At 42.4% G+C, this 13,861-nt stretch overlaps 2 protein-coding genes across 2 annotated transcripts in view; both read left to right on the top strand.

The window, feature by feature from the left end:
• ARSB (arylsulfatase B) overlaps window positions 1-10,717 on the top strand; it is a 72,543-nt gene extending 61,826 nt beyond the window's left edge. The window contains exons 7-8 of the mRNA XM_079995618.1: window positions 9,013-9,138; window positions 10,403-10,717. Coding sequence (XP_079851744.1) covers window positions 9,013-9,138; window positions 10,403-10,668 — 392 coding nt within the window. The 3' untranslated portion in view covers window positions 10,669-10,717. The remainder of the gene's footprint in view (window positions 1-9,012; window positions 9,139-10,402) is intronic.
• Window positions 10,718-13,217: 2,500 nt separating this feature from the next.
• Window positions 13,218-13,861, top strand: part of LHFPL2 (LHFPL tetraspan subfamily member 2) — a 121,921-nt gene continuing 121,277 nt past the window's right edge. The window contains exon 1 of the mRNA XM_079995839.1: window positions 13,218-13,354. The gene's annotated coding sequence lies outside the window, so the exon portion shown is untranslated. The remainder of the gene's footprint in view (window positions 13,355-13,861) is intronic.

The following is a 13,861-nucleotide window of genomic DNA, read 5'->3' as shown; positions in this document are numbered from 1 at the left end:
GTTTAACCCACAGCGCCACCCACGTCCCTTGAGACTCCTTAGGGTAGTGATAAAGCGGGATATCAAATCCAAACTCTTCTTTTTCTTCTCTTGGAAAATAAACCAGTCCAAGCTAGCTGTGCCTCTTCCTCACTGCTTGTACGTGCAAGGCTTTTTGTTTACATTATCTGCAGCTTAAATGAGCACCATATTTGAATGTTTTTAATTAACTAGTGGAACAATGTATTTAATTTTTTTTTATCCTGTTCATACCTCTTGCTTTTGGTCATATTTCCATACACAAAGGAACAAAATGTATACTTTGAGCTTTAAAAAAAAAGTTTATTGAGGCAAGGGAGAATAAATACAAGCCTGTGTCTTGAGAGTCTGGTATAGGCATGCCCTCCTTAAAGGTCTGCAGCACCTCTTAAAGTATTGTAACTTCTCCTTTTTTCTGGTCCAAATCCATTTTCTTTCATATGGGTTATAACAAATGTAAACAGTTACGTTTTCTGTTCACTATACTCAGAATCTGCATAACAAATCCCTATTTTTAATAACCTTGGGTGGCTAAAGCCTTAGAGTGCCTTTGTATATATCATGCATATATTGAGGCCTGCATTTATTTCCATGAACTTTGCAGTTTCTTATGAGATTCTGAAGAAATCTTCCATACACTCTGAGAGCTCTTAAACTTTTGTTGTGCCCTCAGCAATGCCCATGTGATTCTACATGTAACATGCATGAAGAAGCAGGCTTCCACACATGCATCATTTACTGGCTTTGGAACTAGTCAGATAAGAGTTCTCTCGTGGGATTTTACTTTATTCTTAGGGTATTTGGCTCCAGGCCTAGAGTAGAGGTATCTTACAGCTGCCTATCCACTTTACCTTCTCTGGTTCCCAGTGGAGGTTCTTCTACTCAGCCCTAGTTGGTCAAGACAAGTCAACAGGGTTGCAATTTAACAACGATTCATTGAAAGCACACACATAGCTTCATTCACGCAAATAAGCAGAATTCAAAATTGTAGTTTGCTGCGCTTCCAAAAGCACAGCATTCCACTGACAGAGGTGAGTGGAATGTCATCTGTCACCCTGTCGTAATGGATAGTCTAACAGAAGGTGTAAACCAACAGAGTCCAGGTCCAGAAGCCACCCAAAAGTTGCTTTCCCAATGCTGCTTATACAGTTCTTAGCTTTCCAAACATGGTAACGATGGCAACCTTGACCGCCATCCCAAGTATCTTGCATATATACTTGTGTGTTCTAGATAGTCCCTAGATGTTTGTGTGTTTCATAGACCATAGAATTGTAGAGTTGGAAGGGACTCTGAATGTCATCTTGGCTAACCCTCTGCAATGAAGGAATCTCAACACACAGTCCTCCAACCTGCTTAGCTTTGCAAATGTGCTAGCAGTTTTATTGCTGCACCACTATTAAGGTTTGTATCTTTACCTTCACATTCTCTTTCGTCTTTCACTTCTGCCTAACTGCAAGCTTGCTTTATTTCCTTTTATGATCCCCTATTATGATATGTTTAGACCATTCTATACAATATGTGCCCAAGCTTCAGCTTATGACAATATATGAATTTGAGCTTGCAACATAATGCTAGTGATAATACAGTTGTACCTCAGCTCCTGAATACCTTGGGAGTCGAACGTTTTGGCTCCCGAACGATCGAAAACCAGAGGTGAGTGTTCTGGTTTTTGAACATTCTTTGAGAAGCTGGACATCTGACAGGGCTTCCGATTGGCTGCAGGAGCTTCCTACAGCCAATCAGAAGCTATGATTTGGAAGTTGAACGGACTTCCGGAACGGATTCTGTTCAACTTCCAAGGTATGACTGTAATAGGATTTTTAAACTATTGGACAGAATGGTTTCCCATATGAGAAGGGTTGAGATGATTAAGCTAAGATCTTGAATAGGTAGCAGTCTTCACTGGTGTGCAAATAAGAGATGTACTGTTGCTTTTATCAGGGAAGTATTACCGGTATGTTTTCTTTTCAATAGAATCTTAACCTTCACTCAGCATAGGATTCATTGCCAGTTTCCCATCTGTGGGAGCACACACAAGTCACAACAATGCACACTAAGTTGTTCACTTGTAACTGTGTCCAGTCCCAAATCGCACATTCCTTTCTTTAAGCAGCTTTTTGAAATGTCTCTGGGTGTAGTGTGCAGGTTGCTTAGGGTGTTGTGACTTAGCCAGATCTGTTCCATAGCTGTGACTGCAGAAAAGCAAAAGTTGCTGATGAATAACCCTACTTGGTTGGTTGTAATACATTAGCAGTCACAGTGCATGCCATCTCCCAAAGACTTTCTTTTTTGCTCATGGTCAACGAAGGATGGCAGTCAAAAAATGTTGCCTATGGAAACTGAGCTCGTATGACAAGCATTGTGGAATAAATGATTGGGCATGAGTCTGCTTCTAAATTAAGTATTACGTTTACATGGTTTCAGTCTCCTCCACCAGGCCCCAAAATGTACCGTCCGCACCACAAATACACTGGAATACAGTATGCTTTAACTTTTGTGGTTGGGCTTTCACTAAATACCGTGTTATACCAAAGCTATGTACGCTTTGATCACTTGCCATACAGAGAGGGGGGGGGGACTTTTCCAGCATGGTTCTCTCTCTCATCATTTTAATCACAGACTAAAGAGTGAATGTATCTGGTTAGTTTTCCTGGACCTTTTTAAAAATGCATCTACTGCCTATTTATATCTCATCTCTTTGTGGTTCTGCCAATGACGCTGGTTACTGGAGCTTTTATTTAAGGAGTGAGGGAATGAGCATGAGGAATATAAATAATGGGCCTTCTATAAAACTGTGTTACCTATGCAGTTGTATAAAACTTAATTCACTGTTACATTTTTACTTCTCTGCAATTTAACTTTTGAATCATCAAAGATTAGAACATAAACTCAGAAGACTTCTTTAAAAAAAAAAATATTGGAGATACTTGTTTATGCATGATGGCCTGGTCTGCATGTCATGCGAAACCAAACCATGGCTTAGCATGAATGCATGTGCACACAGGCTACTGAAGAGGAGTTCATAGCCACTTCACTCTTCCTGGGTTGTTTTTCTGCCCCACTGCACTGAACTAAGCTTTAGCTTGGCATAGTATGCCATCTCAATCTAGGCTTCTGGTTTTATGGTTCTGCAAGAGCTAAATTATGAGCCTGGATTTATACAACATGTTAAACCAAACCATGGCTTAGCTCACTGTGGCACATCAACAAAATACAGTGGTGCCTCGCAAGACGAAATTAATTCGTTCCGCGAGTTGCTTCGTCTTGCGATTTTTTCATCTTGCGGAGCGCGGATTCCCCAGGTATTAACGGCTTTAAGAAAAAGGAAGCAAACTCGCAAGACGTTTTCAACTGGCGAAGCAAGCCCATAGGGAAATTCGTCTTGCGAAGCACCTCGAAAAACGGAAAACCCTTTCGTCTAGCGAGTTTTTCGTCTTGCGAGGCATTCGTCTTGCGGGGCACCACTGTAACTGGAGATAAATGACGCTGCCATGATCTGTTTGCCATTTATGTTTGTTAATTTATGCTGTGTTTGTGATGTCCTATTATGTTCCATAATGCTATTACAGTCATACCTCGGGTTACAGATGCTTCAGGTTGTGGTTTTTTGGGTTGCGGACCGCCAAAACCCGGAAGTACCAGAACTGATTACTTCCGGGTTTCGGCGGTCGCAGAAGCGCTAAATCATGTTTTGCGCAAGCGCAGAAGCGCTGAATCACAACCCGCGCGTGCACAGACGCACCACTGCAGTTTGCGGACGTTGCAGGTTGCGAACGTGCATCCTGCACAGATCACATTCGCAACCCGAGTGTCCACTGTATTATATGTTGCTTGTAAACTGCTTTGGGATTAATAGAATCATAGAATTGTAGAGTGGGAGGGGATCCCAACTTCCTGCAATGCAGGACTCTCATCTAAAGCATCCATGACATATGTCCACCCAACCTCTGCTTTAAAAACTCCAAGAAAGGAGAGTTCACAACCTCCTAAGGGAGTCTGTTCCACTGTCAAACAGCTCTTACCCTCAGAAGGTTCTTATGATGTTTGGTCACAATCTCTTTTCTTGTAACTTGAATCCATTGGTTCAGGTCCTGCCCTCTGGAGCAGGAGAAAACCAGTTTGCTCCATCTTCCATGTGACAGCCCTTGGGATATTTGAAGGTGGCAATCATATCTCCTCTCAGTCTCTTCTTTCCCAGGCTAAACATTCCCAACTCTCTCAACCGCTCTTCCTAAGGCTTGGCTTCCAGACCCTTTATAATTTTGGTTGATTCATTTATAATAAAAAAACCCTCAAACTCCTCTCCTAGAACCTGCACACTCTCATGTTTGCACTGTCATGCTTTTGACATATTATTAGCAATAGGCACGGCAATATATAATCATTAATATAAACAAAGTAACTCTACACAGGAGCTTATGATGAACATTCATGAAGAAATTGAAATTTAGGGGGAAAAGACAGTTAAAATGGGTCAAAGACAGAGATCTATAAAAGTATGCCTGGTTGGTGGGAGAGGAGCCGTTACAGATACGTTTTCCCTCTTCCTCATAATACTAAAATCTAGAGTCACCCAATGGAGATGAATGTTGAGTGATTCCAAACCAACCAAAAGAAGTACTTTTTCACACTTCCTACAATAAATTGATGGAACTTGCTGCTACATGATCTGATGATGACTATGGACTTAGATGGATTTTGAATGAAATTAGATTTATGGAAACAGGTCTATCATTGGGAATTCTTCATGGCAAGTAGGAAATGTCTCTCTCCACTTTTTAAAAGGGATGCCCTGTGGCCTCTTAGAGGGCAGGGGACTTTCAGGAAGGAGGAAGGGAGTTTTTGAAGTATGTAGAAACCCCTAGCTATTTTGAGTTGGCCCCTTTTGCTTCCAAACTGACCAGCACTCAACCACCTGGGATCACTATTAGAGGGAATTATGGCTACATGAAAGCTGCAGGTTTAGAGGCAGCATATCTCTGACGACAATGAATGGGAAAAGGAGCAGACTGGGAGGAGAAGGTGTCAGAAGCTGAAGAGGTAACAGGAAGAGGCTGCGGCCAAGAACAGTTCAGACTCAGAGGCAGAAGCAGAAGCAGAAGCAGGGACTGGAGAGGCGTGGGGCCAGGAGACAGAGAGGCAGTCTTCCCCTCCTGCTGCAACCAGCTCCCCTCCCCCTTGAATCTCCTAGAACATGCAGATAACCGAAATGAGCAGAGCAGAGTGTGCAGATTCAGTTTGCAACTGCTTGGGAAAGACCCCGGAGAGGAGGATTCCTAATGGGCACTGTGGAGGTGGAGACCTTCAGTTGTCACAACTGCTTCATTGGGGGCAAGACTTCCTGGAAAGAGTTGCTGAGACCACTAGGACTGAGCCGTGGTTTGTTTCCTTGAATAAAGAGATAATTTAATTGGCCTCGGGTGGTTTATTGTTTTATTGCTGACCTATGCCTGACTCCAGCTCTGCCACAGCTGAGCTCTTCTTAAGAAATTATGGGAGAGTCAAGGCAGGGTAACAAATGTACAGGCAACAACCAATTGATGCGTGACCTCATGCATCGTGGTGACCTGGAAGTGACCAGAAAAGGGGGTGGAGTTGGCTTAGACATGCTCTGCTGTCACATGTGAGGATCCGGAAAACAGCCCTCACACAAATTGGGGGTTGCCTGCAGTTACCTTTACTTAGACTTTGGGGGTAAAAAGTTAGGCTGAAAGCATTAGGATTTTTAATTCAGTTGTTTAGATAAATAGGCTGAAACTCTGGTTTATATGTATTTCTCTCTCTGCCTTATACTTCCACACAAAACAGATACTGTCTGTTCTGAAACCTTTTACATATAAATTATCGTTGCAATATATTGCCCGTGATGTTTGCTTTTATAAATTGAAAATCAAAAGTTTGGATCAATTTGGAACGAGTCATATGGAATGTACACACAAAATGATGAAAGATTTGAATTTTCCAGCCTAGATAATAAATACCATGTGCAGTCCTTTACCTCAACGATTTTCTAATTCAGTGTGCGTCTGGCAGACTTTTCCTTTCATTCTTGTTCCATGTTGAAAGTAGAGCAAGAAAACTGTTAAAAGTGTAATTAAATTTACAGAGATCAAGGAAAAACATAAACCAGCACAGTTTAACCCCTGGAAGTTTAGAGTGGGCTGGACTGACTTTATTTTACACTTATAAACAGTGTGGGAAAGTGGCTGTTCTAAAAGAGCATATCAAATCTCATGGAAATGTTTCATCATCAGTGCTTCTTAAAAAGGAGCTTGCCTTCATAAATGACTTCACTCACCACCTAATAAAACGCTGCACATATCATTAAAGGTGTGGATGAATTCCCTATTGTCAGACAGAAAGAGGAAACCTCAACTCACCCTGTGCTAGCCTCAGGCAAACAACCCATTCTCTTTGTCAGTCCTCCAACCTCAGTATAGGATGATAATAACAATGACCTATGATGCACTGCTGTTGTATGGCTTACTGAGAGAATCTGTGTGGAGGTGTTTTGGGTGAGCTACAGCACTTTCAAGTGCACTTATATAACTTTCAAGCCTGACACAGCTTAGGACCAGAATACCTGAAGGACTATTTCCTCCTAGATGCTGTTGCCTGGACTCAAAAGTTATTAAGAGAGACACTTTTATGCATTCTTCACCCTACACCTAAGGTATAGTAGGTAGGGACATGGGAGAGCGTTTTCTCCCACTCTCTGAAGCATCATATCATGGGAGACCCATGCTTCCTCCCTGTTTGATGGTATATAACATTTTTATTTAGGCTGGTCTTTGTCCCAGAAGCTGGATATTTGTTTTCTGGTGATTTACAGTGGTACCTCAGGTTACAGACGCTTCAGGTTACAGACTCCACTAACCCAGAAATATTACCTTGGGTTGAGGATGAGAACAGAAATCGTGCTCCGGCAGCACGGCGGCAGCAGGAGGCCCCATTAGCTAAAGTGGTGCTTCAGGTTAAGAACAGTTTCAGGTTAAGAACGGACCTCTGGAACGAATTACGTACTTAACCCGAGGCACCACTGTACTTCATTTTTATAGGTTGACTTATTTGTGGTGCTTTTTATCTGCATCTTTTATTGTAATAGTGTGTAGGCATTATTAATTTTTATTATTTTTACTTTTGCTTCATAAGACACTTTGAGTAGTTCAGTTTGTGAACTGGAAAGAGAGGCCAGAAACATTCCTAAAATAATAATAACATAATGATAAAACAATTGTAGTAATAAAAATTAAAAACAGTAGCAAACTCAATGTGCTCAAAGAATATGGAAAGAATATGGTTACTCAGCAGTGTATAAAGTGTGGCTGGTGTGTGCCTTTTTCTAGCAGATTCTTAGGACTGTGGCTAGCCCAGGTTGCATCCATCTCATTAGGCTGGAGCCTTGGGAACACATGTTCATTATAATATTTACATTATTGGCAGGGCCAAATTAAAGGCTGCACTGTGTTCTCAGGCCTCACACGTCGCTGACAATCAGGCATGCTTTCTGTTCTGCTGGAATAAAGGCAAAGATGAGTCTGCCTACACAGACAAGGCTTTTCTGAATCCTCCTACTCCATCCTAAAGAGGGGACCTTCTCTGCTGCTGTCATCTATCTGCACGCCCTTCACTTATGCATGTACCCTACACAGACAGATTGCTTCCTATAAAGTAATTTTAATTTAGAACTGATATTTTTATCATATTGGAAGCACTCAAAATTTTGCCTTCACGTAATAACACTGTAAAAGAAAAAACCAAAATCTAAACATGTAAATATATACAAATGGCCTTTAAATAATCAACACAGATGCAATACTTTAAAATTACATGATTTCATGACAGATCTATCGTCTGTCAAGTCAAATGCTCAATCAGCCACCACTCTTGCCAGAAACGCCTTATGCTTTGGGGATACTTCTCACCTTTTTATGTTATATTTAAGCACCTCACATACATTCATATTTGTTTCACCTGTGCTTTATTTTTAAAAACCTGGCAGGTTTTTTAAACAGATTTGGGCATTGTGAGGGAAGTGTCTTGGTGGTATCCAGTTCTTTTTTCCGGGAAGGGGGAGGTGGTAGTACGCAGGGGTACACATACTCCTAAAAGTACAAAGATTCATTGTACTTTTGTACATTTACTGTATTTATTTTTCCTGATCTGAACTATAAAAATGGTGGTTTTCTTGAGTCAAAATGAGAGTACCCCTAAACATTTTGTTTTTTTAAGAAAAAAAGCACTGGTGGTATCTTTGGAAGCAGCATAGCTAGCCACCCGGGTGCCAAGGGTGATGTGTGCCCTTTTACCCAGGGGTGGGGCAAGCCAGGGCAGGGGGCACTGAGCAGAGCCTCCATGGAGTCCGCCCACCCCCTCAGCTCTAGGGTGGTGGCAGGTGGATGCAAACCCCACCTAGCCGTTTGGGGCAGCATGGAGCCTTCAGGCTCCCGAGCCACCATGCCACTCCCAGGAGAGATGTGTGGCTCGGGTGCACTGCCGGCCCGTGGTAAGTGCCGCCCCCCACAGTGTGGCGCCCAGTATGCCCCCAGCTACACCTACTATCTGCAAACTTACAGAACTGTTATTTTCACATGTTGACCATGGGGAAAGAAGGCTATATTTGTATGGAATGTTATTGTTACACTTCCTAGCTATCTCCACAGCTCTAACAAATGATTCCTCTGTCTTCACCATAAGTGTTTTATAATTATAAGTATTTCTTTAAAATGCATAATAAGTTTCAGTGCACTCTGGCACTCATTACAGTCCTCCGTTGCAGCAGAAGTGGTTTAGTCATGCTGGCCACATGACCCAGAAAGCTGTCTGTGGACAAATGCCAGCTGCCTCGGCCTGAAAGCGAGATGAGCGCCACAACCCTATAGTCGCCTTTGACTGGACTTAACCTTCCAGGGGTCCTTTACCTTTTTACCTATTCAGCACACAAACAATATAATTTCACAATGGATATAATACTCATGTCCTATTTGATCTTAGGTGAAGGTATCAGCAACAGAACTTCATCACAGAGTAATTATTTTTCCTGGGAAGATTCAATTTTCAATACCTCCATACATGCTGCAATTCGACATGGAAAATGGAAACTACTAACAGGCAATCCAGGTAACTTGTTATGGGATTCCTCCCTTTTGCATGTTCCAGATAATGGCACTTCCTGGTATCTGCTGTATTAAATTTGTGAATACTGGTTTTGGTAGCAATTGATGCTCCAGAGGTGTAAGAAAGAACTGACTAATAATGATCATAAGAACTCCCTCCTCTTCAGCCTTAAAGTAAGGTTGGTTGATTGGTTGGTTTGTTAAATGTGTATGGCCACCCAACAATAGACATTTCCTCCAGGGCAGCTTACAGAGGTGGGGAAGATGACCAGTTTAGGCTGTTCTGCCTGAAAAAGTAACTTATGTGTTTAAAGTGTGCTAAGATTCCCACATGCACTATCTGTTTTGACATAGTATGAAGCATTGTATTCAGATTTGTCACTTGAAGCAGCAAGAGGCACACCTGCTAGAAAGCTCACTCAATGGCAGGCATCCCAGCTTTCTAGTTGAGGCATCCAGCTGGCACTATAATTTCCTATATGTCAATCAGTGTTCTTGCAGATTAATCTCTTACAGTGGTGCCTCGCAAGACGAAAAGAATCCGTTCCGCGAGTCTCTTCGTCTTGCGGTTTTTTCGTCTTGCGAAGCAACCCTATTAGCGGCTTAGCGGATTAGCGCTATTAGCGGCTTAGCGGCTATTAGCGTCTAAGCGGCTATTAGCGGCTTAGAAAAAGGGGGGGAAAGCGAAAAAAATCGCAAGACTTGCAAGACGTTTTCGTCTTGCGAAGCAAGCCCATAGAGAAATTCGTCTTGCGAAGCGCCTCGAAAAACGGAAAACCCTTTCGTCTAGCGGGTTTTTCGTCTTGCGAGGCATTCGTCTTGCAGGGCACCACTGTATCTTGTTTCTAGGATGGCACTGTTTGTCCACTTGTGTGTGTCTTGTTGCTCAAAGTTCACCCGCTGATCATTGAATGTTTGTTATAAAAAAATATGTAAAGGTGCAAAAGGTGCAATAAGAGAAAGGAGTTGAGGGCAGTGGTGTCAAAACCAAGAAAAGAACAACAAACCTCAGCCAAATAGCTCTACTGCAGACTGAGCTTCATACCGTTTATATTAGGAACTCTTCTTCCTACTAACATCTAATTCATCCTCTGGGTATTCTGTTGGTCAGCTGGCAAATCTCTATAGGAAAAAAACAAATTCCACGTCACAAGTTCAATTCCACTTCTCTGAAATTGAACAAGTCAGATCTGTGAACAAGCTGGAAACAAATTAAGAGGCTAATGCTGTCCCAACTAACCTCTAATCTGCTCTGTTCCTGTTTATAGGTTGTTCCCACTGGTTTCCACCGCCATCTTTATTTGATGAGTCAGAGGCTCTGTCTTCAGACCCTCCAACAAAGAAACTTTGGCTCTATGATATTGTTAATGATCCCGAGGAACGAAGTGACTTGTCAGAAGAATATCCTGACATTGTGAGAAAGCTCCTTTTGCGTCTCCAGCACTATAACAATAACTCTGTTCCCGTGTTCTACCCAGAAAATGACCCTCATTGTGACCCAGGAACGAAGAAAGCCTGGGGGCCTTGGATGTAGGAAACTGCTCAGCAGCCCGAGAAAGGTATATCCAGGGTAGTCATAGAGCTGATTCCCACATTATATTTGTGTACATAAAAATGTGTTCATCCTTGTGTACACCACGGCAAAGTGTACAAAAATGTTCCATGGGAATCAGCCCATAGACTCAGGGACACAGACACTTCTGACTCATTTATTTTACCTCTTCAGCTTTCACTTCAGTCCATTGGATCCAGTTCTTCTTACTCAAAAGCTGTTTGAAGGATCCAGTTTCACCATCGGTTGTGCTTGAAGTTCTATAGAATCATAAATCTGCCATTTGGATGTTGGTGGGTTTTTTGCCGTCCATGACATGTCTCTGAAGCAGAGGGTAAAATGATGCCGCCTTCCCAAAGTTCCTGGCCAGCTGGGAAACATTATTTCAGTTGGAAAGCTCTGAGTCATGGCGGGGGGGGGGGGGGTAGGGCCTTCTAAATTCTTTCGCATCTGAAGTCAAAGGCTTGATTTCATACTTGCCGGGAGCCAGCTTTTATCGGAGGCTGACAGAGTTGTAAAGAAAAGGAGAAAGAAGCCAATTGTAGAGTTCCTTTTCTCTCTCCCCACCTTTACCTCGCGAGTCACTCTAACAGGAGCATCCTAGAATCTCCATGAACAGAACCTCTTAGCAGCTACACGCCAAGGTCCTAGCGATAGCCAAACACGTCAGCTCTACACCCAAAAAGTCTTATTTCCACAATATGAATAATGTGATCAATATGAATACTGTGTCCACAGTGGTGGACAGGATGGTGGCTTGGAGATGTATACCTGACCTCCTAGCAGGTGAGTTGCTGCTGCTTACCAGGAGGGAGAAGGGCAAGATATTGTGGAGGGTGGCACAGTGCATATGACACTGGCAGGAGCACCGGATTGACTCTGCTGGCACCTTTGAGAGCCAGTGTGGTGTAGTGGTTAAGAGCGGTGGACTCATAATCTGGTGAACCGGGTTCACGTCTCCGCTCCCCCACATGCAGCTGCTGGGTGACCTTGGGCTAGTCACACTTCTCGGAAGTCTCTCAGCCCCACTCACCTCACAGAGTGTTTGTTGTGGAGGAGAAAGGGAAAGGAGAATGTTAGCCACTTTGAGACTCCTTCGGGTAGTGATAAAGCGGGATATCAAATCCAAACTCCTCCTCCTCCTCCTCCTCCTCCTCCTCCTCCTCCTCCTCCTCCTCCTCCTCTTCTTCTTCTTCTTCTCCTTCTTTTTCTTCTTCTTCTTCTTTGCACTGCACCAACCTTGCCACCACTGTGAACCTCCCAGTAAGCATCAGCGGCTCACCTGCCAGGAGGTGAGGTAGCTGCCTCCACCCCACCATTCCATCTGCTGCCGCCCTATTATACATATTTACTCAGAACTCTTTGGACTTTTTTTTTTTTTTTTTTACACAAAGTCCCCTCACTAAAGGCTCCTGATTAAACTTAGTAGTTATGGGATGAGAAGAAAGGTTCTCTTATGGCTCAGTAACCAAATAACAGAAAACTGGGAGCAATAATAAATGGACAGTTCTCACAGTGGAAGTGGGATTCCTCAAAGATCTGGGATGATACCAGTGTCTTTAATATGTATGTAAATTATGTGGAGGTAGGTGTGAGCAGAGAGGCAGCCAAGTTTGCTGATGACACTGTTTTGTTGAGGGTAGTAAAACCAAAAAGGGACTGTGAAGAGTTTCGGTGAGAACTCCACAAAGTGGGTGAAAACGTAATAGCGGTTTATAGAATTCTGCACGAGGTGGAAAAAGTAGGGGAAAATGTTTTGGGAGTATCTTAATCTGTGTCACGTGTTCTTTTTAAATAAAGGGATGGTCAGATGCCATCACAGGATGGTGGTCAGAGTCTCAGTTGGTCATTTTATTAGAGGGCTCTAATAAGTTTGAGCAAGTTGAATTTACTAAGCAAGTTTCAAAACGTCTAAATATTGTAATTTCCTTTAGACAATCTTCTTGCTTTCTGGGTTTCCCCCCTCTTTTGAAGATCTCATGCATTTTACATTCTGAAACTTTTCATTTCGACCAGTGGACCACAAATAAATTATATTTGTCCGACTGTTTGTTCCTGGGCCCAATTCACAGCGCTTGCTCTGACATTACCAGAGCAAGGTAAAGTGAGGGGGAGAATGGGCTGAGGAGATTCCATGGCGGAGAAGCTACCACCTCGTAGGATCCACCACTCAACTCTAGCCAGGATGGAAAGTGCTGTGGTGGTCCTTTTCTATGTTATTCCCTCGCACCAAATGTATTGTTCAGAAAATGGGTGTAAAGGGGGGGGGGGCTTGATGCCATTTTTGCTTCAACGTATACTGTTTAGGTTGACAAATTGTTCAACTTTACCAAGGACAATCCTCTATTGGACGAGCTGCATGTTCCAAGTCCAGTTTAAAGTTTAAAGATAAAAGTTTAAAGATAAAAGAACCATAAAAAGCCCCCTTCAAGGCAAGGGCCTTGAAGTTGCTCATCAACAGTTTGCATTTGGACAGCAGGCTGCAGGTCACCCGCTCTGATAAATATATATATATTTCTGTTAAAATTGTAGTAATTTTAAGGGTGCAAATTATATGCAAACTTGTGTCTTCTTTTATTTTATTTTGGCAATGTGTAAGCAGTCACCCTGGAAGAGCTAACCACTGGATTCATAAGAAACGAATTTGAAGAAGAGGTGTTTTGTTTTGGTAAGTGCCAAATTGATGATGCTAAACACATAAACATACACAGGATTTCAGTTCTATTAAATTGTGTATCGCATATCTAAACACAACCTATACTGTACATTAAGTAAAAGATTTATTGCATTAGGTTTTCCAAGCTATAAATAAATTGTGAGATCACATGGAGGTACTGGGCTTCATCTTCTCTCATCCTTCATCACTAAGGCTGCAATCCCATGCATGCTTACTCAGCAGGTAGGTTCCACTGGAATTTACTCCTATGTGATCACAAATCTTGACCTATGTGTATTACAGATGCACCAGGTTTGCTAATTATATTGGTCACCCCATAGATGAATTTCTGCTTCAGGGCAGGAATTGTGTTTGGGAACATTGGAAGAGCTGATACTAAACCTCTTGCTTGTGTAATAATAATAATAATAATAATAATAATAATAATAATAATAATAATAATTTTTTATTTATACCCTGCCCATCTGGCTGGGTTTCTCCAGCCACTCTGGGCAGCTT

Source organism: Podarcis cretensis (genome assembly GCF_951804945.1).
Source record: "Podarcis cretensis genome assembly, chromosome: 11".
In the NCBI taxonomy this organism is placed as follows: domain Eukaryota; kingdom Metazoa; phylum Chordata; class Lepidosauria; order Squamata; family Lacertidae; genus Podarcis; species Podarcis cretensis.
Note: the sequence above shows the minus strand (reverse complement) of the source record. Positions and strands in the feature narration are given on the sequence as shown.